The sequence below is a fragment of the Neovison vison genome, chromosome 2 (genome assembly GCF_020171115.1).
Source record: "Neovison vison isolate M4711 chromosome 2, ASM_NN_V1, whole genome shotgun sequence".
NCBI lineage: Eukaryota > Metazoa > Chordata > Mammalia > Carnivora > Mustelidae > Neogale > Neogale vison.
This window is the reverse complement of record NC_058092.1, coordinates 10,924,844-10,952,261: the sequence shown is the minus strand read 5'-3', so window position 1 is coordinate 10,952,261 and position 27,418 is coordinate 10,924,844. Positions and strand designations below refer to the sequence as shown.

Genomic DNA, 27,418 nt, shown 5'->3' with positions numbered 1-27,418 from the left:
TTTTTCAGACAGTGCCCCCTTCTGATGGATATTTAGGTTTCAATTTTTGTGTCCCTATAAATAACATTTCCATAAATATCTTCGTATGAAAAAAAATGCAGACATTATCACCCTTTCCCCTTCTGGCAAGCCACAAAATGAGAACTTCCCAGGCAGGGGGGCTTGGGAACCTGTAATTTTGTTGGACATTCCAGAAACATTCTTATAATCAGACATGTTTGAGAAACATTGACTCAAACTTCACAAACTTGGATTTACAGGCTTGGGGTTTGAAACTCCATTTTCTTTGGTTCCAGAAAAAAAAAATCTGTAAATGCTCTAGACAAGGTGCTCCATATTTAGGTTTTTCTTCTGTGGGGGGTACAGCAGAATCACCAAGGAGCCTGGGAAAATGCATATTTCCACTCCCAGGGAGGCTGTGTAGAGTTGCCAGATTTAACATAAATAAATACATAGATTAAAAAAATATATATAAATGAAATACAGGGTTTCCAATTAACTCTGAATTTCAAACAAATACCAAATAATTTCTTTAGCATAAGCAATCCCTTGCAATATTTCAGACATACTTATACTATAAGATTATTTGTGATTTATCTGAAATTCAGCTTTAACTGGGTGTTCTGTGTTTTTTTCTGGCAACCTTAAGTATGAATGAGTCCCCGGGCCCAGGTGAGGCCCAGGAATGTGCATTGTTGGTCTGCTCCCCACAGGGTTCTGATGTGGGTTTGTGTGTTGGGGGGGTCCTTATTATCCATGTTGAGAACTCTTAATCGCGTCAACACCTTCTGGGTCAGGAGCCCCCCTCAGTGCTGCCCCAGGACCTTGGTGTGTACCATGAGCAAACAAACTTTAACGGTCTATGTAGGATAAGGCAGCTGAGCAACAGCCGAAAAGTCTGCCCCACATCTTCAAAGCCAAATGTGATGCATGTGGCATCAGGGCCCACGCAGCCTGGGGGATGCTGTCCGTCTTTCTGGGGTGCGCAGTTAGGGCTGCCTAAGGGCTCAAAACCCCAGGAGTCTGTCTCGATCCTCTAAACTTGATTTATTTATACCCAGCCTTGTCCCAGAAAGGCTTTTAAGCCTTGGAGGCTCCAGTCCATGTAGCGTTCTTGGGGGTGGTGAGTAAGACAAAGACGCCATCTCTCTGGGACCCACATGGCAGATATTAATTGTGTGCTCACTGAACGGGGACTGTGCTAGTTTTACAATTACAATCATCTCTTTCCACACTCAAGGTGAACCTGCAAGGTCATGGCTGTCATTGGCCCCATTTTGTGGAGGAAATGGGAGGTTCTGGGAGCTCCAGAGGCTTGCCCGGGAGCACTCCAGAGTACTCTGGGATTCTGACCAAAGCCTGAGCTGCTAACCTCCCTCACCCCTCACCCCACCTCAGCCTGCCTTCCCCGTGAACGGTGTCTTCCGTGGGACTGAGATTTAACAGGGAAGTTTTGTATTGCATTTTGCTTAAACTGACCATATTATAGGTCAGGATCCCAAGGACATTTCTGTTTAGGGTATGGTAACAGCTGCCGTACCCTGAGTCAGCTCCAGGCGGACACTGACTTTCACGCTCTACAGATAGATCTCCTCTCAGTGCCGTGCATCATCGGGGATCCTGAAACCCAGGCATATAAAGAACCCTTGCTGATCGCAAAGTAAGGAAGCTGCAGGGCGCTGATCTGCGTAAGAAGAAGCATCCATCTGTGAGTTTTCTTTCCTCTTGCCCTAACCAAGGTTTGCATTTTCAGGAGAACGCTATGGCTCTGGGTTGGCCCCTGTGCAACAGTTACATGTCATTCCAGGAAATGCCCAGAAGATGGCGCTAAGATGCGCGCGCGCACGCAAACACACAAACACACACACACACACACACACACACACACACCCCACACACACACCACACACACACCACACACACACACCACACACACACCACACACACACACCACACACACACCACACACACACACACACCACACACACACACACACACACACACACCACACCCCCCCGCACCAGGATCCACCTGGATTGGTGTGAACCTTGTAAGATCCAGTAGGTCAAGGTCACTTGTGGGCCCAGCATGAAATCCAGTTGGTACGCTGTGGACAAGCACCACCCTTTGGAGGTACAGAAGGCGACAGGACACCGCACCTCTGGCCCCTACCCTGCAAGGGCCTGGACTCACCGAGGGAGCGTTTTCGATGACAAGTTCGTAGGTCAGCCCTCCGGACCCGAATCTCAGGATGTCTCCGGGCAGCAGCTTCACGGCCACATTCTGAATGTGGCACTCGTTGACAAAGGTGCCGTTTCGGGAATTGAAGTCCTGGAGAACAAAGCTGTCCTCGGCCTCATTATATTCAATAAGTGCATGATGGTTGTCGATGTCTGCAGACTGAAATACAGAAGGAAGACAGCTGTAGCCAGGGCCCCCACATCTACTAGGGAGTATGGGTACCAGAAGGTGCTAAGTCCCTTCCCTGGCCGGCTGGTCACCACAACCCTCATTCAAAAACGATGATGTTCAGAGTCAGAGAAGTGAAGTGGCCTGGGCAAGGCCACATGGTTAGTGTGCGATGGGTCTGGGGATGCGGTCTCTGACTCCAGACCCAGAGCAGGTGCCCACGTTGTGGCGTGGGGGATCAGGCAGCACTGAGGCAAAGGGAACTGAGGGGAGTCTGAATGAGCACACATTCTGGGCAGGGAGTTGGCCACTTTCATTTTATAAAAATAACATTTTAAAAAATATTACAGAAAATGAGAATTGGAGAAAAGCACAAAGAAGACATTAAAACCACTTAGGCTCCCATCCCCCAGAGGCGGGCACTGTTAACACTGTGGTTCACCTCCTTGCAGTCCTCTGTCTGTGCTTACAAGCTTTTTAAAAAGCTCAAACAAAACTGAGATCACACCACATAACATACAGCTTTATAACTACTTTTACAAAACCTTGGCGTGCAGTGAAGGTTTTCCCATGCGATTAGTTATTTCTATTGCTTCTTAAAAGCTGCTCAGAATTTATCTCATCAGTAAGGATCTGCTTTTTCAGTAGGGGGCCGAGTGTGACTACCTGTCCAGAAAGAAAGGGACTCCAGCCCAGACGATGCCCAGACGGTGTGTCTGTGAATTGGCAATGCCAGGCAGAAGGCTCCTCTGTAATTTTCTTTTTGTCAGAAGAGTGAGCAAAGGTTAGCACCCAGGAGGAAATACTACACTACTGGGGCGTGGGGCTCTGGACTGTGGCTGCAGGGCACATGTGAAGCCTTTCTCCTTTCAGGACACTGTGTCTGTTAGGTATCTACCCCAGCCAGAGATTTGGCAATTAGTTTCTAAATTTATCTTCTCGGAGTGCCTCATCTGACATTCATAGAAAGAGTATTCGCTCTTAGACAAGTGTAAAGTCCCATGATACAATGATACCAATAGCTTGTATCAATAGATTATATTATATAGCTTATATTATTATATAGTAATATCATAACTTATATTAATAGAGTATATTAATTTAACATTACATGTGCCAGGAAGTTTGCGCTACTGCATTATTCCATTTCATCTACACAATAATCCAAAGGGATTGTTCTCTATTTTGCAGATAAGGAAACCGAGGCATAGAATGATTTAATTTGCCCAGTCACCCAGCTTGGCTAGCCTGTCTTGTATTCAGATTTGCTTGATTCAAATGTCTGTGTTCTTAACTATGTTGCAAATTTTTATCATACACTTGGGTACTTAGAATATTGAAACACAAAAAGAAAACAGGAGGAACTATGTTAATTTCAGATGGAACAGACTTCAGAGCCAGAAGCATGACCAGGGTAAAGAGAGGCATTACATATGATGATAATGGGGTCAGTTCTTGAAGAAGACGCAACAATCCTTAACTGTATGTGCCTAAAGATAGAACATCAGAGTAAGTGAGGCAGAGAGTGAAAGAAGTTTAAGGAGAAACAGACAAATCCATTATGACAGTTGGAGACTTCAACATCCTTATATCAGTAATGGACAGATATGCAGAAAATTAGTGAGGATAAAGCTGAACTAGACCACCGTCAGTCAACCGCATCTAATCGACATGTATAGATTGCATCACCAAATAACAACAAAATGCACACTGTGCTCAAGCTCACATAGAACATTCACCAAGAGAGACCACATTCTGAGCCACAAAACATAACAAACTTCAAATTTAAAAAAACAGAAGTCATACAAAGCATACTCTCAGCCTATGAGAGATTCAAACTAGGAATCAATAGCAGAAAGATAGCTGAAAATTCCAGAGTATTTGGACATTAAACAACATGCTTCTAAGCAGCATGTTGGTCAAGGAAGAAGCTTTAGGAAAAAGAAAAAATGATCTAAATGAAATGAAAGCACGTGCAAATTAAAATACAACTTTTTAGAATTTGTGGGAGGCAGGAAAGCAGTGCTTAGAAGGAAATTTATAGCATAGAATGCATATATTAGAAAAGAAATACTTAAAATCAATAATCTAAGCTTCCACTTAAGAAATTAGAATGAAGAGCAATATAAGCCCAAAATAAGCAGAAGAAAAAATTAGGACAGAAATGAATGAAATTTAAAAATTTGAAAATAATAGATAAAAATCAATGAAACAAGAAGTTGATTCTTTGAAAACATCAATAAAATTGTCAAGATTCTAGCAGGTTAACCAAGAAAAAAAAGAGAGGGTACAAATTACTAAAATCAGACATGAAAAAGAGACCATCACTACTGATACCATAAATATTAAAAGGCTAATAAAGGAACACTATAAATAAATCTATGCCCACAAATTTGATAACTTAGATGAAACTGACCACCTCCTCGAAAGCTACAGTGTACCAAAACTCATACAAGGAGAAATAAATGATCTGAAGAAGCCCATATCTATTAAGGAATTTGAATCAATAATTAAAAGCTTTTGGGCACCTGGGTGGCCCAGGGTCCTGGCATAGAGCCCCGCATAGAGCTCTGCTCAGCGGGGAGCCTGCTTCCCTCTCTCTCTGACTGCTTCTCTGCCTACTTGTGATCTCTATCAAATAAATAAATAAAATCTTTAAAAAAATAATTAAAAGCTTTTCAAAACAGAAAGCACCAGGCCCAGATGGATTCATTGGTGAATTCCATCAAACACTTAAGGAAAAAAATAATATCAGTTCTCTACAACCTCTTCCAGAAAAGAGAAATTGAAAACCAGACACAGATATTACAAGAGAAACTTCAGACCAATATCTTTCATGAACATAGAAGCAAAATCCTCAACAAAGGGGCGCCTGGGTGGCTCAGTGGGTTAAAGCCTCTGCCTTCGGCTCAGGTCATGATCTCAGGGTCCTGGGATCAAGCCCCACATCGGGCTCTCTGCTGGGCAGGGAGCCTGCTTCCTCCTCTCTCTCTCTGCCTGCCTCTCTGCCTACTTGTGATCTCTGTCTGTCAAATAAATTTAAAAATAAATAAATAAATAAATAAAAAATAAAAATCCTCAACAAAATATTAGCAAATTGAATTTAACAATGTATACAAAGAATTGTACACCATAAGCAAGTATGCAGGTATGCAATGCTTGGTCAACACTTAAAAATCGATTAATATAATCTATCATCTCAACAGGCTAGAGAAGAAAAGTTACATGATCATATCACTAGATGAAGAAAGAGCATTTGACAAAATTCAACACCTATTCATTATTGAAAAGCAAAACCACAAAACTTTTGGCAAATTAGGAATAGAGAGGAACTGCCTCAACCTGATAAAGAACATCTACAAAAATCCTAAAGCTAACACCACACTTAATGGTGAAAAACTAGAAACATTCCTGTTAAGATCAGGAACAAGACAAGGATGTCCCCTTTCATACTCCTTTTTATGAGACTGACAGTATGGTGTCCTAGCCAGGACATGCAATAAGACAAGAAAAGGAAATAAAAGGTATATAGATTGGGAGGGAAGAAGTAAAACTATCTCTGGTTGCAAATGACATGATTGCCTAGGTAAAAAATCCCCCAAAATCAACAAAAACACTCCTAGAACTAACAAACAATTATAGGAAGGCTGCCAGATATAACATTAATACACAAAAGTTGATTGCTTTCCTGTATACCAGCAATGAACAGCTGGAATAAGAAATTAAAAACATGGGGCACCTGGGTGGCTCAGTCATTAAGTGTCTGCCTTCAGCTCAGGTCATGATCTCAGGGTCCTGGGATTGAGACCTGCATTGGGGCTCCCTGCTCTGTGGGAAGCCTGCTTCTCCCTCTCCCACTCCCCCTGCTTGTGTTCCCTCTCTCACTGTGTGTCTCTCTGTCAAATAAATAAATAAAATATGTAAAAAAATTTAAAAAAGAAATTAAAAACATAACACCATTTATGTTAGCACAAAAAAAAGAAAGAAAAGAAAAAGAAAAGAAAAAAGAAAGAAAGAAAGAAAGAAAGAAAGAAAGGAAAAAGGGAAAAGAAAGAAAGACCAGACAGAAAGAGTTAGGTAAAGATCTAACAAAAACTATAAAGATCTATATGAAGAAAATTATAGGTTCTTCTTTGCCATCTGTGTATCTTCTTTGGTGAGGCGTCTGTTCATATCTTTTACCCATTTGTAAACTGGGTTGTCTGTTTCCTTATTGTTGAGTTTTAAGACTCATTTATTTTGGATACATGTTTATAGCATTCTTATTCATAATTGCCCCAAACTGGAAGCAACTAAGATGTTCTTTAAGAGGTAAATGGAGGGCGCCTGGGTGGCTCAGTCATTTGGGCCGCTGCCTTCGGCTCGGGTCATGATCTTGGGGTCCTGGGATCGAGTCCCGCATCGGGCTCTCTGCTCGGCAGGGAGCCTGCTTCCTCCTCTCTCTCTCTCTGCCTGCCTCTCTGCCTACTTGTGATCTCTCTCTGTCAAATAAATAAATGAAATCTTTAAAAAAAAAAAAAAGAGGTAAATGGATAGGTAAATTGTGGTACATCTGTACAATAAAATAATAGTGATGAAAAGAAATGAGCCATCAAGCCACAAAAAGACGTGGAGAAACCATGGAAATGCACAATGCTTAGTGACAAAAGCCAGTCTGAAAAGGCTATAGAGTGTACAATTTCAACTATATGGAATTCTGGAAAAAGTCACACTATAGAGACAGTAAAAAGATCAGTGCTTTCCAGCTGGACGGAACTGGAAGGGGATGGAATTCCACAGGGTTGGATTCATGCCATCCAAAGTGGATGTGGGGCGGCATGAAGGGGGGAGCACAGGGATTTGGGGGCAGCCAAACCATTCCGTAGGACACGGCAGTGGTGTATACTTATTATATATTTGCCAAAACCCACAGATTATGCGATGTGAGGAGTGAGCCCAAATGTAAACTACAGACTTTACTTAATATAGCAGTATTGGCTCCTCAGTGGTAACAAATGTCCCATTTTATTTTTATTATTTATTTATTTTTAAGAAGATTTTATTTATTTATTTGACAGAGATCACAAGTAGGCAGAGAGGCAGGCAGAGAGAGGAGGAAGCAGGCTCCCTGCTGAGCAGAGAGCCCGAGGTGGGGCTCGATCCCAGGACCCTGGGATCATGACCTGCGCCGAAGACAGAGGCTTTAACCCACTGAGCCACCCAGGCACCCACAAATGCCCCATTTTAAAGCAAGATGTTAATGATAAGGGAAGCTGTGTGTGTGCTTGGGGGGCGGTGGGTATGTGGGAACTCTGTGTACTATCTGCTCAATATCCTATAAACCTCAATCTGGCCTCAAAAAGAAAGCATTTTTTTCTAATATTAAAACACATCCGTTCTTTGGGAAATGCCACTCATGCCATGGTTGTCACCATCCGCATTGATCTCTTGCTCTAAGAACCCTTGATAACCCATCAAAGAGAGGAATTCTATGTGCTGCATTTTGTTTTTCTTTTCCCAGGACTCATAACTTTCAGTTCCTCAGTAGCTGTCAGGCCATTATTAAGAAATCAAAGCAAGCAGGAAGTTTTGAATGACTCCATCAAATGGGGTGAGACCCTGCCACATGGTAGGCCAAGAGAGGGCTTCCCGGGGCTGCCCTATAATAGCCGAGGGAAGAGCCTTGGCTTCCTCGGAAAATTGCTAAAAGCAATTTTATTGGGACAGAAGCCCTGCGGCTAAGGTGGGCAGACTGTACAGGCTCCATCCTGCTGAGCTGCCCACCTTTCACCATTCACAGGTCCATTCATTTAAAGGTGCAGCTCAGGAGCTGGGGTGGCTTGGTTGGTTGAGCAGCTGCCTTCTGCTCAGGTCATGATCCTGGAGTCCCAGGATCGAGTCCCGCACCCGGCTCCCTGCTTGGCGTCTGCTTCTCCCTCTGATCCTTCCCCTTCTTGTGCTCGCGCTCTCTCATTCTCTCTCAAATAATTTTTTTTAAAAATCTAAAAAGTAAAAATAAAAAGTGCAGGGCACCTGGGTGGCTCAGTGGGTTAAGCCGCTGCCTTCGGCTCAGGTCATGATCTCGGGGTCCTGGGATCAAGCCCCGCATCGGGCTCTCTGCTCAGCAGGGAGACTGCTTCCTCCTCCTTCTCTCTCTGCCTGCCTCTCTGCCTACTTGTAATCTCTCTCTGTCAAATAAATAAATAAAATATTTAAAAAAAAATAATAAAAAATAAAAAGTGCAGCTTGACGAGAAAGACGGTATGGCAGTTCCTCAAAAAATTAAGAATAAAATCATCAGACGATCCTGCAAGCCCACTTTTGGGGATACAACCAAAGGAACAGAAAGCAAGGGCTTGAAGAGCTATCTGGACGCTCGTGTTCACAGCATTACCCGCAGCAGCTGGAAGGTGGGAACAACCCAGGGTCCACGGCCCCATCAGGGGCTAAGCAAAATGCACCAAGTACATACAATGGAGTATTCTCCAGCCTGAAAAAGGAAGAGAATCCCGATGCTTGCGACAACATGGCGCAGACCTTGCAGACATGACGCTGAGTGACATAAGCCGGCATACACAGGCAGCCACCGTCCGAGTCTACTGATACGAAGTGTCCCCAGAGTTGTCGAGCTCACAGAAGCAGGAAGGAGGATGGTGGCCACCAGGGACCAGAGCAGCGGAAGTTGGGAATTGCTTGATGGTTTGATGGCTACAGAGTTTCAGTTTTGCAAGACGAAGAAGTTCTGATTGGTTATATATAACTATGTGAGCACACTTAACACTGCTAATCCACACGCTATACACGGTTCAGATGGTAAATGTTATGTGTATTTTACTACAATACTAAAAATGGCTAAGAGGTGGGCGTCTGGGGGACTCGGTCATTGGGGGCCGGACTCTTGGTTTGGGCTCAGGTCTTGATCTCAGGATCAGGGGATCAAGCCCCGAGTTGGGGTCTGCGCTCAGCTCAGAGTCTGCTTGTCTCTCTCCCTCCCCCCACTTGTGCTCTGTCTCCCTCTCTCTCAAATAAATTAATAAAATATTTTTTTAAAATGGCTAAAAATTTTTAAAAAACCAGCCAACATCAAGATGCTGGCCCGTGGCACTGCAGGACCCAAATCTGTATCCTTGACTTGTCCCCTATGCTTTTCAGAGTAGACAGGAGTTTAATAGGGAGAGAGGAGTGGGGTGGAACTGAACACGGGACATGCATTGTATTTTATTATTAATTAATTAATTTGAGAGAGAGGGAGAGATCGCATGCATATGTGTATGTGCACCGTCGGGGTGGGGGCAGAGGTAGAGGGAGAGAGAACCTTAGGAAGCCCCATGCTCCTCCTTCTCAGGACCTTGAGATCATGACCTGAGCTGACAGGAAGAGTCAGACGCTTAACCCAGTAGTCACCCATGGGCCCCCGGAACGTGCATTTAAAATAGTCTCCTGCATTTTGAGTATCTTTTAAAAGTATTTAGTGGGTCCACAAAACACTGAGACTTCAACAAATCCACTAAGAGCAAACATCTGCTTGGTGACCCCGGGGCTTTGAGGAAGTCTCCCTGCGGCCCTGATTATCTGGAACCCTCCCTCAGAGCCAGTTCTCAGCCCTGCCTCATCTGGAACTCAGAAGCCCAGTGTCAGGGCATGACCTTCTTCCTCCTCCCTTCCTCCTCCTCCTCCCCTCCCTCTTTGATTCCCTGTGGCCTCTGCTTCCTTATCCACTCCCTGTGGGCACTCCCCTTCACCTGCCCAGGCCTGGCTCCCCGCTCAAGCTCACCAGCTCCTCCAAGTCGGGCTCTGTCCCCATCTCCCCCCGACCCTCACACTCTGTCCACAAATCGGCCCAGTCCTGCCATATGCTGCTCCCTTCGGGTCCCGCAGCTGCCAGTCCCTGGTCTTTCATTCTACCTCATTAACAGCCTTCCGGGTCCTCACCTCCTGTCCCCTGCCAGACGTCCTCCACTTGCCATCCCCGATCCCCACCCACCTGCTCCCCTTTGCCCTCTGCCCCAGCAGGTCAGCCCATGTGGCTTTGCCAACGGGGTGATGGGCTCCTTGCCTCTGGCATCTGGCTGGGGTTGGTCAAGGGGGGATCAGAGATCCGAGCAGGGAGAAGAGAGGTTGGGGTACTTACTCCTCTGGCTCCCGTCCTGTGGGGTCACCATGGGCTGGGTACACCCTCCCACCAAAAGTCACAGCTCCTGTTGGGGATCCAGAAGATGTAACCCCTTCAGCCTTCAGGTCTAGGGTGGGCACCGCCCCATTCTGGGTGGTTTCCTTAAGTCCGGCTGTCCTCTCTAGGACCTCTGTCACTCTACGCCCACTCCAAATGGCCTCTGGCTCCCTGCCAGGACCTGGAGTTCCCGCAGGGAGAGGCTCTCGAATACAGCTTTCAGTCCCCTTCTCTCAGCGGCCAAGGGACTCGGGGCTGTCTTCTCCCCCCACCTCGTCTGGTCCCAGCTCACGGAGGGCCTCCTCTTTGTATCTCCAGTCTCAGCGTGACCCCCTAACCCATGACCATGCTCACCGTCCTCAGAACGCCTCCCCCCCTCCTCCCCCATTCCTTCCCTTTGTTGTCAAACTGCCTGGAGAGTGTTCCTGCCCACCTGAGCCCCCAGCCCGCAGCCGCTGTCACCCACGGCCTCCCCAGCCTCTCTGCCGCAGCCGGCACTTGGTCCGGGGGAGGCACACGGCCTCCTGGTTAAGGGGATGCAGAGGCAGGAGGGCGTGGTGCTTATCGGACTGGCTTTCGGGGTGGGGGCCTTGGTTCAAAGTGCAGCTCTCCTGCTTCCTAGTTGGGTGACCTTGGACACGTGACCTAGTCTCTTCGTGCCTCAGTTTCCTCCTCTGTGAATACAGACAACAGTAGAAGAGCGCGGTAATTATCGGGGAGGTATAAATGAGATAACACATACAAAAGTGCACTTAGAACTTTGGCACGCAGAGAGAATACCAAGCTGCTCACTATCTATTGCTACGAGCAGGAGGACGGGCTCTGGGGTTGGGGGGCCTGCAGTCCCATCCCCCCCTCCACCAGCGGTGCAGCCTGGGGCAAGTCTCTGGCTTCTCTGCGCTTTCTTCTGGGGCAAAAGTGGGTTTCATATGCTGTGCTTCTCAGGACTGACAGGACGTACTGTTTGGAGGAATTTTCAAGGTAGTAGGACGACGTTTTTTAAAATTAAATGGGGGTGTGTGTGTGTATGTGTGTGTACGTGAGATCTATTTTTTTTTACCTTTTGGTTCTTGGCTGTCCCATCCCCAGCCCCATCCGCCTTACTGCCTCAAGAAAGATGTAGTGCCGAAGTAGTGAAAACTGGGGTTTTCAAAAGAATAAGGAAATGAGGAAACAGCTGGGCTCTGGTGAGACAATGAATCTGGGAGGAGAAGGGAAGGGGAGGCATCTCTGGCTCCCTCTGTCAGTGACACCCTCCTACCTTGGTCTCCCTGGGGGAGCCCTGTGGAGGGGCAAAGCCTCAAGAAGAGACTGGTTCCTGAAATCAGACTGCCTGAGCAGGGTTCCCAGGCCCCAGCTCACTGTGTGTGACCTCAACTTCCTCATCCGTAAAATGGGGAAAATGATAGTGCCTGCCTCGGAGGGTCGTTGATCATACGGATTAAATGAGTTAATATACGTGGAAGTGTCCAGAAACCCTGCCTGGCACAAAGTAAACCCTCAATGTGTTACCTATATGTTACTGATCTGTTCCTTGGCCCGGCCGCAGCTTGCTGGCTCTGCTCCCTCTCTGATTTCTCCTGGACCTCCGTGCTGGGCTCCTCTCCCTATGCCTGCCCCCAGATTCCACAATTCCCGAGGATTCGAGTGCCGGCTCCCTTTCCTTCTCACTCCGTCCACAGGTGGGGCCGCTGCACCGGCCCCAAAATCTCCGATGTGTATTTCCAACCCCCGGCTCATCTCTGAGCCTCTCAGTGCCTGCTGGCCCCCGGGGACTGATGCCCTCCCCTCCTGCCTCTTCCTGTCCCATATCAACCCCCAGCTCACCTGCCACCTCTCTTCAGGGCTCCTGACATTGTCCTTACTGATTCCTCCAAAAAGCTCTCAAATCAACCCTGTAAGTCCACACTCACCCCACGGCAACAGTGCAGGTAAGAGGTAGGATTAACAATAGCAGGAAGGGGGCACCTGGGTGGCTCAGTGGGTTAAAGCCTCTGCCTTCGGCTCAGGTCATGATCTCCATCGGGCTCTCTGCTCTACAGGGAGCCTGCTTCCTCCTCTCTCTCTCTCTCTCTCTCTCCCTGCCTCTCTGCCTACTTGTGATCTTTGTCTGTCAAATAAATAAATCTTAAAAAAAAAAAAATAGCAGGAAGCATGGGTCCCCCAAAGAGATCCATGCCCTAAACCTGGGTCCTGGGACTCTGCTCCCTTGCATGGCACAAGGGACTATGCAGATCTAGAGGTTACTAATCCGTGATCTTAAAAGAGGGAGAATATCCTTGATCGTTCAGGTGGGGCTAGTCTAATGCCATGAGCTGTTAAAGCAGAGCACTTTCTCTGGCTGGAGCTGGGCAGAGGAGCCAGTACAGGGGGTCAGAGAGATCTGAAACATGAAAAGCCCTTGACCCAATGCTGCTGACTTTGAATAAGGGGGCCACCAGCCTAGAATGTGGGCATCCTCTCTGGGCTGAGAGCCATGTCCATGGACAGCCAGCCTGCCAAGGGGACCGCAGTCCATAACCACACAGGCTAAGTTCCACCAATCACCAGAATCCACCTGGAGGTCGACTGTTCTTGGAGACTCTGTCAGAGCCCAGGCCCACCAGCACCATGATTTTGGCCTTGGGTGACCTGGGGCAGAAAAACCAGCTTAGTCCACCCTGACTTCTGAAGTAGAGAACAGTGACATCATCCCTTTGTGTTGTTGTAAGTGGAACACAAATACAAGAGCCAATGTTCACTGCGGTAGGGACAGCACCAGGCACTGGTCTGAGCACATCCCAGTAATTCGGTTTCATAACGTGGTCACTGTAACTGTCCCCACAGCACTGACTTAGACACTGCAGTAGGGGACAGCCGCACAACTTGCCTGAGACCCCACAGGCCACCAGGGCAGAGCCGGGCTCTGAACCAGCCACCTGGGGTCAAGGTCATGCCCTTGACTGCTCTGCTCTGCTCTGCTCTGGAGCCTCTCCGCCTGCCCCTCTCCCACCCAAATAACAAAGACCGTCAGTTCCTCCCCAGCTTTAAAATCCTTTTCCTGGACGGTGGGTGGGGCAGTGGGGGAGGGGCAGAGGTTCCTCTTCCAATGCTTAGCCTGACTTCCGTTTTCCATATTGCCACCAACATGTGTTTTTGTCCTTTTCTTCCAGGGCCAAGTTATTCACCAAACATCTCTGGACCTTTGCATGCACTGTTTCAACACACCTGGGGTGTCCTTTCCTGCTTGCTCTGCCTGGAAAATCCACAGGCTTCTCTTTTTTAAAGGGGCAGCTCAAGTTTGGTCTTCTCGGAGGTGCTCCCTCACCCCCAGACGGGATCCTGGTGGGGCCTCAACTTAGAGCCCCAATGCTCCTTTAGGCTGGAAAAAGCACTGGGTCAACATTCCCTCCCCACACAAATCCCCCACTAGATGGCGCCGCCCCCAGCCAGTTTGTGGGAATGATCACAAGAAAATGCGTTGCACGTTTCACCTACCGTCCTCACTTTGGATTTCAGGCTGCGGAATTTCCCTAGCTCAGTGAACTATTTTTTCTTTTTTAAAGATTTTATTTATTCATTTTGTAAGGGCCTATTCAGCCAGAGCGGCCCCACCCTGGTTGAACTGCCATTTTGTTGTAAAACTTAAATGCCCCCCCCCCCGCCCCGCCTGCCAGGGGAACTTACTTAAAAACAAATTCCGGAAACGAGTCCCAGGTAACAAAGTCCAAGTGTACAAGGGTGGGTCAGGCCAGGTGGCGGTATTCAATCAGTGGGGGTGCATACTGTCTCCTAGCTACCAAGGAGTATGGGCCCCCGCCCTTTGGGCACCTTTTGGGCACCCATTCTGAACTAGGTGATAGGCTGGTTCAAATGTCTACTAGGGTAAATTATAATTCAGTTGGTCACCTAGCATCACTGTGGAGTTTCCTGTGTGTGTTACAGTCTCATTGGCCACCTGTGTGTGGCCAGGCCCAACCACATGGTCTTTGCTCTATAAAAGTTAGTCTGGAAAGCAGGGAGGGGGTGTCCTCTCTGTAAGGGGTGCCCTGACCGGTCTGTTTGATGGTTGGTCTGATTCCTGATGCTTGGCGCGAAATAAAGCTTTGCTTGCCCTTCTCTTTGTATCAGTCTCGCTCCTTTAATCACTTAACCATTATTGGGGTACCCAATTTTGGGGGACCCAACAATTAGAGATCACAAATAGGCAGAGAGGCAGGCAGAGAGAGAGGAGGAAGCAGGCTCCCCGCTGAGCAGAGAGCCCAATGCAGAGGGCTCCATCCCAGGACCCTGAGACCATGACCTGAGCTGAAGGAAGAGGCTTTAACCCACTGAGCCACCCATGTGCCCCTCATGGACTATTTTAATATTCCAGTGAACTCACAAGGAATTTCAGATACTTAGATTTTTTTTTTTTAAGATTTTATTTATTTATTTAACACAGCGAGAGAGGGCACAGAAGTAGGGGGAGTGGGAGAGGGAGAAGCAGGCTTCCTGCCAAACAGGCAGCCTGATGTGGGGCTCGATTCCAGGATCCTGGGATCATGACCTGAGCCAAAGGCAGATGCTTAACAACTGAGCCACCCAGACCCCCCCCCCACTGATATTTAGATTTTAGATGCTCCCAGCTAAATTTGCACCCAAGGAATGAGACTGTTCCTTCTCTAGAAGCACTGAGCCAGACAGCCTGAATCTGAAACTCAGCCCCACCTCCCCTGACCGGCTGAGTGGTTTGGCGGAAGTTCCTTCACCTTTCTGAGCCCCATCTCGACATCTGTAAATGAGGATAATAATGATAATAACAGTTCCTACCCCATAGGGTTTTTTTCTTTCTTTCTTTTTTCTTTTTCTGAGGATGTAATTTTGTAAACACACATACAGAATATATAGGAAGCCACGTGAGGTGCGGTAAATAGTGGAGAAATGCACGCTCTGGCTGTTTGCGTTATTGTACTATTGGAGAGATTACGGTCTTCTACCTTCTGTTAGAACGGCTTCTGTCAAAAAACCGGGTTAAAACCAATGTCAGTGGGGGTGTGAGGACAGTGAAGTCCTTGCGCCCTGTTGGTGGGAATGTAAAATGGCACAGCAGGGGAAAGCAATGGTATGGCGGTTCCTCAAAAAATTAAGGATCAAATTATCATATGACCCGGTGAGCCCACTTTTGGGTACACATCTAAAGGAACGGAAAGCAAGGGCTGGAAGAGATATTTGCAGTCCTGGGTTCACGGCATTATTGACAATAGCCACAAGGTGGAAACCACCCAGAGTGCACAGACAGGCATGTGGATACATAACAGGTGCCGAAGACACACAGTGGAAATCGCAACAACGGACGAACCTCGAGGCTGTGATGCGAAGTGAAGTCAGTGTTGTAAGAGGACAAACACTGCATGATTCTACTTAAAGGAAGTACCTAGAGGAGTCAAATTCATAGAGACAGAAGACAGAAGGGTGGGGCACAGGGGCTGGGGGAGGGGCACCGGGGATGGTTTTCTGGTGGGTACAGGGCTTTGTAGGATGAAGGGCTCTGGGGATGGAGGTGGCGATGGCTGCCCAAGGTGACGGTATTGAATGATGCCACTGACCTGTACACCGAAGAATGGTTAAGATGGAAAATGTGTTCTGGGTATTTTACCATCTTAAAAAAAAAGCAAGCAACATGGGATCAGCCACTTTCTATAAATTCCCTCCCCACCATTGGAAGCTCTCCATCTGCTGGAGGGAAGGTAGACTCATCAGTTGCTGCAGGAGGGGGCCACTGGGGTGGCTCAGTGGGTTAAGCATCTGTGTTTGGCTCAGGTCCTGATCCTGGGGTCCTGGGATTGAGCCCCGCATTGGGCTCCCTGCTCAGCGGGGAGCCTGCTTCTCCCTCTGCCTGCCACTCCCCCTGCCTGTGCGCTCTCTCACTCTGAGACAAATAAATAAAATCTTAAAAAAGAATTTAAAAAACTTGCTGTGGTAGGAAGTGACCAATGAGATCAGCTCCGAGTTCCAGCTACCAGTTCTCCAACAGGGGAGAGGAAAGTTCCCCTGGGACTCAGGAGACCAGGTGGGTGAATCCCGGAGCAGCAGAGCAAAGGGAGGAGCCAGTGGGAGCACAATCCAGGTGAGTAGGGAATGAGAACAGCAGATGGACGGGCAGTTACCGCCCGTTACTGCCTCCAGGCCCTGGTCTTTCTGTGCCCTTCCCCACAGAGACTGAGTAGGGTAAGAATCCTTATCTAGCTCAGGTTCCTCCTGTCACCTTATCTCTCAAAATGCGGGGGTTCACTCATAAGAGAAACACCAATGTGGGGCGCCTGGGTTAGGTGTCTGCCTCTGGCTCAGGTCATGATCCCAGAGTCCTGGGATCGAGCCCCGTATCAGGCTCCCTGCTCAGCAGGAAGCCTGCTTCTCCCTCTCCCACTCCCCCTGCTTGTGTTCCCTCTCTTGCTGTCTCTGTCAAATAAATAAATAAATAAAATCTTTTTTTTTTTTAAAGAGAAAAACACAAATGAAAACGACATGGGCGCTGGGTTTAAGGGAAGATCCAGTGGGTGGACAAGGCGCACCGGGGCAGGACTGTCCAGTGCTGATAACCTGTGGTGGGCAATCCAGAGTCGCCCATCAGAGGTACAGATGTATGTGTCCTCTGGCCCAGCCGACGTACCCACGCGTCTGTGAAATGATGAGAATAACGGGACAATCACGGCAGCCTTGTTTAATAATGATAAACAAGAGGGACGCCTGGGTGGCTCAGTTGGTTAAGCGACTGCTTTCGGCTCAGGTCATGATCCCAGCGTCATGGGATCGAGTCCCACATTGGGCTCCTTGCTTGGCAGGGAGCCTGCTTCTCCCTCTGCCTCTGCCTGCCACTCTGTCTGCCTGTGCTTGCTCTCGCTTCTCTATGACAAATAAATAAAGTGATAAACAAGAAGACGACATGGGCTCTGATGGGTCTTTTCTAAGTGACAGCCTGGGACCGGCAGGTGCCAGGCAAAGGGACAAGAGTCATCTGGCTGTATGGGTGTTGGTGTGTCTGCTGGACCAGTCTTGTTCCAGGACCCTCAGATCCCATTAGAGAAGCGACTGCCATGTGCTAGACTGTTCTAGCCAGAAAGGAGCCAGCTGGTAAGGGCGTTGTGTGCCCAGCCCAGATAAGCAGGTCATTTTTGTCCTTCATTCTTTTCCTCCAACTACCACCCCCCACCATGGCACTGTGCTGACTTGGGCTATTCTGTAGCTCAGTCTTCGAGGGGATGTGGAAACCCTCGAAGGATTTGAGAGGTTTCCAAATCTCTCCAGTGTGGCCCTGTTGAGTTCTTGGGGAGGGGCGAGGGTGTCAGCTCTCCACTGTGGAACTCTTGCTTCTCTTTCCCTTAAAACAGAGTATATTGAAATATATGCACACACACCCCCCCCCCCGAAAGGGGCTCCCACAACATCAGGAGGGAAGAAGCATGGGTGGTCAAGAAGAGGGAGGAAGGGTCCTCAAGGCATTGTCCTGGAAGCATCTCCATGGGACCCTGGTCCCTACTTGCGCATGGGGAATGAATATAATGTGAAGATTCCTGGTCCCTACCCAGAACCCACCAGGTCAGAATGTCTAGAGGTTCATGTTTAAGGAGCACTCTGATACAGATGGAAAGTTCTACAATCATTGGCTTGTAGTATTTCTTCATTCTGGAAGAACTGAGCCCCTTTCTCAGTGGGGTTTAAATAACAGCCATATCTAACTCTACAAATTACAGTTCACAAGCCACAACTGATCATACCAGTTAAAATTCACAAGATTTATGTCTTAGATGAGCAAGGCTGGGGCTTTCAAGCTGTGGAAAATGGGAGGGGGAGATTCTGAACAGAGCTCTTCTTTAAAAAAAATTAAATTTATTTATTTGAGAGAGAGACAGAGATAGCAAAAGAGAGCACAAATGGGGAGGAAAGGAAGAAGCGGGCTCCCCACTGAGCAGGGAGCCCCACACGGGGCTCAATCCCAGAACGCTGAGATTGTGACCTGAGCTAAAGGCAGACGCTTATCTGACTGAGCCACTCAGGCGCCCCAGAACAGAGGTCCTGATTGCGAGTCTACGAAAGACAGCCAGAATGGTCATTTCAAAATCAAAATGCATGTCTCCTCCCTTGCTCAAAATTCCTCAATTTCTTCCCATGCCCTTCAGATATGGTGGCCGAAGGAGGCCTACTCATCTTTTAATTTCTCTCCCTTCCCACTCTTCTGGACACATTCATTTTTCTCTCAGGCCCTTGGGCTCATAATATGCTCTTCCACCCCAGGGCCTTTGCACATACCATCCCCCCTTCCCCTTGTCTTATTAAATCTCCCTTATCCTCCATATTCCTTTCCTTTAGAGATCCAACATGAAGAGAACCATACATGTCTCTGTGGGATTCTTTGACTTATGTGTCTCTCCTGGCAGCTTTCTGACTACAGGGACTATGACTTATTCTACCATCGCTTTATCCCCAGGCTTGCCTCCGTGCTGAGGTTCCAGGTAAATATTTGTGGAAGGAATGAGTGATACAAACAGAAAGCTAGCCTGGTGAAAACAGGCTTCCATTTGCCGAGAGAGAAGCAAATTCCTTACAGGATAGAGAAAGAAGTCTGCAGGGCAAAACCCTGCAAAATCAATATTGATTTTTCCCTGAGCCCAATGATTACAAGGGACTTTTATTTTCTTCCTTATATTGTGCTTTCTCCCAATTTTTTAAAAGAAGCATGTGATGACCTTCCATTATCGGAAAAAGTAAACGGTCTCAAAATCTGATGACATCAACAATCAGCACGATACATCCTCCTTGCCAGTGAGTCTGAATCTCCGGAAATAAGACTGTCTCTTCTTTTGGATTTACTCAGGTAAATGAAACAATCATTTTTCTTTGCTAGACATAACTTCTGGGTAACTTTGAAGATGACTTTTTATTAATATGTATTTCTGAACTTTATTTAGTGAAATGACCTCCCGGGGTACAAATAACATAAACTATAAACTGGCTGTTGAATTAGTCCTCAGCGTGCCTCGTAGCTAATCAAGGGTGATTCCTCTCATCAGAAAAGCCCAAGGAAGTCAGCAGAGAAGCAATTTTCACCTTGTCTTATTTTACAGAACTAGAAAATGTTGACACATCCACAAGTTTCAATTTTTCAAAATGGGCCTGCGTCCCTGCAACCCTTTTTAAACAGATCTCTACTCCCAAATCCATTTAAGCTTTGGGAAGAGGATTTGTCTAAGAGAAGACAGAAGCGCCCATCAAAAGTCTGTTCACAAAACATTTGGCAATTCATGTGTCATCCGTTCTCTAGGGAGCCAATGTGAGCTTGTGCTTCTGGAAACGCAGCCGATTGCTTCATAAATCAATGTGACTGTGGCTGGCGGGGGTGACTTACTTCTTAAACCAAGTCTGAGGAGCAGTAGGCAGTCAATTATTTTTATACAGTGAATGCAACCCGATTTCTGTCTATATAAAAATTGTCCTCATCAGTACCTTTTTTCCATACAGCTTGTTAATGTCAGTGGCTCCCCATTTTAATCCTGTGTGCATTTAAGGATTCTTCTCAATCTCCATTTCATGAGCCCATGTTAACAATCATGGTGTCATTTACTTAGAATCATGTGCCAGACACTTTATGTACATTTCTCACTTAAGCCTTACAACAACCCTCTGAGGTCAGTGGCTTAGAGACAGGGAACATGAGCTCAGAGAAATCAAGGAATTTGCATGGAGTCACACAGCCAGCCCATGACCTAATGAGATTCAAACCCAGGTCTGTCCATCTCTGAAGCCTACAGTTTTCTAACGCCATACTTCAGTTCAAAACACAGATCTCTGTTTCTACTTTGGCCAGCCATGAAAGACTACCTAAAACCCGTCCCTAGCTGTGATAAAGAAGAATATGCAATTCTTTTTCTTTTCCCCCACTTTGTGCACTGAACAGATATTTCTGTGTCCTTCCTTGTAGGGAGGCCACATCACGGATAAGAACCTCAAGGGCCAGTCCACTGGGTTATTTTAGAATTTGACAGTTTCTGATAAACTCAGAAAATTAGGAATAAGCAATTAATATAGGTTTATGTTGCTTTGATCACTGCAGAACACTGGATGTTCTGGCTAGTGCATTAAAACAAGAAAAAGGAAATTAAGGGTATTAAGATCTTTTCTGGGGCACCTGGGTGGCTCTGTGGGTTAAGCCTCTGCCTTTGGCTCAGGTCATGATCTCAGGGTCCTGGGATCGAGCCCCGAGTTGGGCTCTCTGCTCAGCAGGGAATCTGCTTCCTTCTCTCTCTGCCTGCCTTTCTGCCTACTTGTGATCTCTGTCTGTCAGATAAATAAATAAAATCTTAAGAAAAAAAATCTCCTTTTCTGAAAGGAGAAATACAAGTTTTATTTGTAGATGGCATGATTGTTTACATGTAAAATCCTAATAAACCTATAAAAGCTTTCTAGGGGCATCTGGGTGGCTCAGTCAGTTAAGCACCTGCCTCTAGCTCAGATCATGATCCTAGGGTCCTGGGACTGAGCCCCACATCAGGCTCCCTGCTGAGGGAGGGCCTGCTTCTCCCTCCTTCTCCCTCTACTGATCCCCTTGTTTGTGTACTCTAAGCTCTCTCTCTCTCTCTGTCAAATGAATGAATAAAATCTTAAAAACAAAACAAAAAACAAAACAAAATTCTAGAAAGTTTAGTTATGGTTGCAAGATAGCACATAAGCACACAAAAATCAACTGTATTTCCAGATACTGTCAATGAACATGTGGACATCAAATTAAAAATATAGTACCATTTACAATCATTAAAAAAGATGAATACTTAAGTGTATATCTAACAAAACATGCACAGAGCTGGTATGCTAAAACTACAGAACACTTATGAAAGAATTCAAAGACTCCCCTAAACAAAAGGAGAGACATACCATGTTCATGGATTGGAAAACAACAGAGTAAAGATATCAGTTCTTCTCATACTGATAGATTGGCTTAAATATAATTCTTGTCAAAATTCCAACAAAATATTTTGTGTATATAGACAGGCTTATACTAAAATTCATGTGGAAAGGCAAAAGAACTAAAATAGGTAAAAAGAAAAAAAATTTTAAAAGAAGGATAAAATGAATCACTCTATTTGTGTGAAGACTTACATAACTACTGTCATCAAGACTGTGTTGTATAGGTAGAGGGACAGACACATAGATTAATGAAACATATAGGAAGCTCAGAAATAGCTCCCACAAAGTATGCCTAAATGTTTTTGACAAAGCTCCAAAAGCAATCAATGGAGAAAGGACAATCTTTTCAATCAATGGTGCTGGGACACCTACACATCCACATGCAATAAAAAAGAACCTTGACCTAAATCTCATGTCATATATAAAAATGAACTCAAAATGGTTCGTAGATTTAAACACAAAACCTAGAAAACTTTTAGAAGAAAACATATGAGAAACCCTTTGGATCAAGGACTCAGCGATGTATTCTTGAACAGGACATGAAAAGCATGATTCATGAAAGAAAAAAATGATCAACTGAAGTTAATCAAAATCTAAAACTTCTGCCCTAATATTCTGTTCAGAGAATGAAAGGATAAGCAATTGACCAGGAGGAATGATCTGCAAGCTCTGTATGTGAAAAGGGACACATATCTAAAATATTTTTTAAAAAAACTCTCAAAACTCAGTAGTGAAAAACCAAGCAATGTGATTAGAAAATGGGCAAAAGACATGAAGGGACATTTCACCAAAGAGGATGTGCACATGGCCAATAAGCCCATGAAAAGATATCCAACATCACTAGCTATGGGGGAAATGCAAATGAAGACCATGGGGAGGCATCATGACACACCAGAACAGCTAAAATAAAAAACCAGTGATAATACCAGTTGCTGGTGAAGATGCAGAGAAACCGTGTCCCATACATTTGCTGGTGGGGATGTTAAATGGTACAGCTACCCTGGACAACAGGCTGGCATGTTTCTTTAGAAACCATACACTTCCCCCTCTGATCCAGCAATCACACTCCTGAACATTTATCCCAGAGGAATAAAAACTTGCATTTATACAAAAACCTGGGCTCAAATGTTCATAAGTAGATTTATCTGTTAGAACCTCAGGTTAGAAACAATCAAAATGTCCTTTAATATGTGAATGGCTAAGCAAACAATGTTACATCTACACCATGGAAATACTACTCCACAATGAAAAAGAAACAGGCCAAAAACCTAAGTGGATCTCAAGGACATTATGTTGAGTGAGAAAAAAAAAAAAATTAACCTCAAAAGGTCACATGTGGTATAATACCATTTATATAACATTCTCAAAATGTGATACAAGTCACAACAGTTTTCAAACGCCTCTGGAAAGGGCGAGAGGCCATTGCTCAAGCTGAGTACTTCAGGTGGCCCTTGGTGAAGGTCAAAGCATCAGAACAGGTGGGGTGAAGGTCAAAGCATCAGAGCAGGTGAAGGTCAAAGCATCAGCTCCATGGCCCCATTTGTCTGGGGGGAGGGGATGTCAGGTAGGGCATCTGTACTCATGATCAGCAAGGGACAGAGGGCACATCACCCTTAATCTCATACTCATTTTCACTACACATCTGGGGAGACCCAGTACATTCCGCAGGTGGTTATAGGTCTCACGTGGAGGGAAGATGTGGCTGTGAGCCAGAGGGTGGGCTTTAAAGAGATTCAAGTCCACAGAACAGCAGGGGTGTGGAGGGGGTGAGATGGTGAGACTGGGCGGGACCAGTTCTTACCTCTAAAACAAGGTCTGAGTCTTCATGCCTTCCAACAGTAGTACTTTTATTCAGGACAAAAAAGCCTTCTGCGCTCTTTAGGTAGGCTTTCATACTCTCTGCTTTCCCTAGAGGTTTGCGGGAAAAAAACGTTGTTAGGAAAATGCGATCTTCTGATTGTTCAGTGTCACATTTAGAACGGATGAAATGCACCGTCACGTTTAAAGGAGAAATCAGCAGAGGTTGGAATGGACAGATGGACTTTACAGTGTGGTCACAATTTCTGCAGATTTTTAAGACTATCTTTTTGAACAGTGACATCTAGCGAACATGAGCTTGGTCCGGATCACCACAGAGAAGACATTTTTTACAGAAGTCAGAGCCCAAACTGCCAGTAGCTGAAACACCCCAACGATGACCCTGAATTCCATGGATAATTGCTGTCTGCCTTCCCTGAAGCTCAGTACAAGGTTAGTTATCTGACACAGAAACTATTCTGTCCCATACTCCTTACCCACCGCAAACTAGCTCTGGGACTTTGGGTGTGTTACTTCTTCTTTCTCTATGTCTCAGTATTCTCATCTGTAAAATGGGGTTAATGATACTCTGCACCCCAAAGGGTTCTGTGAGAATGGAATACAATCGTATGTGTGAAGCATTTAGAGTGGTGACCGCTATGCACGGACCACACATTTGTCCCATTATTATTATTATTATTGTTATTGTTATAATAATTATTATGAATTTTGGGCTTATCAAACTCGGACCCAAGAAGTCTAAGCCTTCTACAGAGCTTCTGAAACTGCTGAGTCAGTCATTGAGGGAATGGGCTTTAAAGGATACTTTCTTTGTAAATCACTCCATTTCTTCATATAATTAAGGGAAAAAGGGCAACCTTGAAAGGCAAACTATCAAGACTCAAGCTGGGACATACGTTCAGGACTCTGCCCATTGTTTCCCCCAACACTTTTTTTATGACAATGTCAGATACACAGGAAAGTCAAAAGAAGTAGATGGTGAACTCCTTTATACCCACCACCTAGATCCTACAATTGACATTTTGTTCGGTTTGCTATATCACACAGCCCTCCATCTACCCACGCATCCATCCATTTTGTAGTTTGATGCATTCCAAAGTAAGTTCTGTACTAGTTTTTTAAAATATAAAAATCTCAGGGACTTCAGTAGGTTCCAAAGCGTTGATAATTTATATGATGCTTGACTTCTGATTTGAGGTATCTGTCTAGTTACACCGCAGAACATCCTCCATCTCAACACCATGTCCAAGAGCGGAAGCCTCTCTCTTTTCCTTTCAACAGAAAGGTCACTGAAATGTGAAGCTGTTTGAGTGGATAAAAACAAAGCTCATCTAGTTGTGGTCATAGAGGGTCTCGGGTCTGATTCTGCTTTTCTTTTTCTTTTCTTTTTTTTGAAGATTTTATTTATTTATTTGAGAGAAGGACACAGCAAGAGAGGGAACACAAGCAAGGGGAGTGGGAGAGGCAGACGCAGGCTTCCCACTGAGCAGGGAGCCCAATGTGGGGCTCGATCCCAGGACCCTGGAAACATGATCTGAGCTGAAGGCAGATGCTTAACCACTGAGCCACCCAGGCATCCTGGTTCTGCTTTTCATCCACATCCCCATCATCAGTGACTGAATCCCTCCTCAGTACCAGGCACTACGGTATTTTATACACATCGTTTCTTTTCCTCCTTGGAACAACCCTGTGAGGTAAGTATTGGTACTGTCCCACTTTACAGATGGCAAACTGAGACTCAGAGAGGTTAAGGACACATAGTAGCAAGTGTCAGGGAGACAGCTCTGAGCCTTTGCATGAAACTACTACACAACTGGCCCGCAGCTCAACCTCCCACATGTTCACTGCTGCTGGATGGGGCAGAGTGGGCTGGTGGCGGGTGGGGGGGTGGTGGTGGGGGTTCATTGCACTGTCTCTTGACACTTGGGACTTGTAAGAAAGTCCTTGACACCTGGATTCCATCCTCTGAAAGGAAGAAAAGACCCAACCTGGGGGTAAGAGAAATAAAAATAAGCCAGATAGTGTATTTTAGACTTGTAAACTCGGAGAGCTATGGATACCTCACAAGTATGTTTTCCTGTAATGTGAAATACATTTTATTAAGTTCAGTGTCATTCACAGAAAGGGAAAGACGTTTCCTCTTCCCAAAGAACCATGCTCTATTGCTGTCAAATCCTCACTTCAATGACAGAGGACCATGTTATCAAGCAACACATTCAAGCCTGATTAATCTGGAATGCAAACTTGGGAGAAATGTCTCTTCTGCAGGAAAAGCACAGGAAATGCCACTAAACGAAACCCCAGAACTTGGATCGTGTGCATAGTTGATTTTTAGCTCTCCCCCCAAGATGTTCCCAAGGCTGATGACTTCTCTCTGCTCAGATGTCCCCCTGTGTGGCAACCGCCCGACCCCCCTAGCTAAAGGCACCCTTTAGTCACTATTGGCATATGCCACCTGCTGTGTTTCCTTCCTTGTGCTTATCAAACTCTGACATTTTCTGGTTCCTTTATTTAGTTGTGTTTGCTGTTGGTTTTCTTTTCACTGAGATATATATTCCAAGAGAGCCAGAACTGTATTGTTTCTATTAAGAGACAATTCCTCATGGTTGCCTTGTGTTTATACCCATTATAGAGTGAAAGCATTGATGAATTTTGTCCTGTGTCTTCTGCAAGGATCTGTAAGCTGGCCAGGCTAACTTCCTAGCTTGCAAGCAAGATAAAAGCTCAGACGCTTAAGACACCTGAGTGTCTCAGTGGGTTAAAGCCTCTGCCTTTGGCTCAGCTTGTGATCTTGGGGTCCTGTAGTCGAGCCCCGCATTGGGCTCTCTGCTCGGTGGAGAGACTGCTTCCTCCTCACTCTCTGCCTGCCTGTGATTCTCTCTCTGTCAAATAAATAAATAAATAATCTTAAAAAAAAAAAAAAAAAAAAGCTCAGACCCTTTGCAGTTCCTGACAGCTTTGTTCATCACCCCATCTCCAGCACCTGGAGCCTTGTCTGACATGTAGTAGATGCTCAGTAAACATTTGCTGCATGATTGAAAATGCAAATGACCCGTCAAAGCCAATCTGTGCAGCCAGCTGGCTATGAATCTTCCCATTCAGTGTCTACCCTAGATATCCTTTCTGGAAACCCTAAATGCTACCTGGGGTTTTGGGTTGGACAGTATCTCTCCATCTTAATCTTGCCCTGCGCAGTCCACGCCCTTGCCTGAAAACACTGTAGAAAGTAATTTGAATGTGTTAAGCTGTGGAAATTCGCTCTTACTGCCCTGAAGCACCAGGCCTAGTCAGAGCAAATCACCTGCCTACCCCCTGAGCACTTTGAAAGCTCAGAATTGGACTAGAGTAGTAGTATGTCTTTTCTGGGCTACAGGTCTTCAGTGGCCGGGGAGCTGCAAAGTTTCCTCAAGGAAGGGAAGGTCAAGTCAAGGGATCTCTGACCATTGGGTGGGTGTTGTCCCTAAACCAAGGGAACCAGAGGGCACCTCTCCTAATGTCAGCTGTGTACACCAGTGGATATCTAAAAGCCGCATGTTTGGCGCCAAGGATGGTCCTGAAGCTCCTACACAAGTTACTTCTGGAGGCGGGACAGGAGTCTGCATTTTAGGGAGGACGAGGTGGTGTTGGAGCATCTCTTCTGGGGTGCTCCTGGAGACCGGAGCCTGGATCGGAGAATTCCCAGGTGCCGCGCCTCCCCTCCAAGCTCTTGACCTCGCAGGGCCGACCTGGTCCGGTCCCAGGTGTCCGCCCGCTACCTCCTTCCGTGCCGCACTCACCTGGCCGGAGGGAGAAGCCCACGCTCAGTCCCTCGCCGAAACCCCGGCGGGATCGGGAGGAGCCCGGCCAGCTCCCGGGCGAGGCCGCCTGGCCGCGCTCCCGCGGAGTCTCCAGCCGCGGGCCGGCACCCCGCGCGCCCGCCAGGCCTGTGTACGCGCGTCGTCATGGCAACGCCGCCGCCCGGTGAGGGGCGTGGCCTGCGCGGCAAGGCAGGGAAGGGGGCGGGGGCGGACGCGGTGGGGAGGAGGACGGGGGCGGGGGCGGTGCTCCAGACAACGCCCCCGAGGAGCACAGCCCTCTGCCGCGCCCTGCAGCATCCCCCACCGCCCCGCCGCCTGTCACTTA

General features: G+C 46.5%; 1 protein-coding gene across 1 annotated transcript in view; it reads right to left on the bottom strand.

Annotated features, from left to right (window-relative positions):
- Positions 1-27,104, bottom strand: part of FHAD1 (forkhead associated phosphopeptide binding domain 1) — a 127,122-nt gene extending 100,018 nt beyond the window's left edge. The window contains exons 1-3 of the mRNA XM_044236741.1: positions 27,073-27,104; positions 23,280-23,386; positions 2,194-2,400 (exon numbers count right to left, since the gene is read on the bottom strand). Coding sequence (XP_044092676.1) covers positions 2,194-2,400; positions 23,280-23,372 — 300 coding nt within the window. The 5' untranslated portion in view covers positions 23,373-23,386; positions 27,073-27,104. The remainder of the gene's footprint in view (positions 1-2,193; positions 2,401-23,279; positions 23,387-27,072) is intronic.
- Between the last annotated feature and the right edge of the window lie 314 nt (positions 27,105-27,418).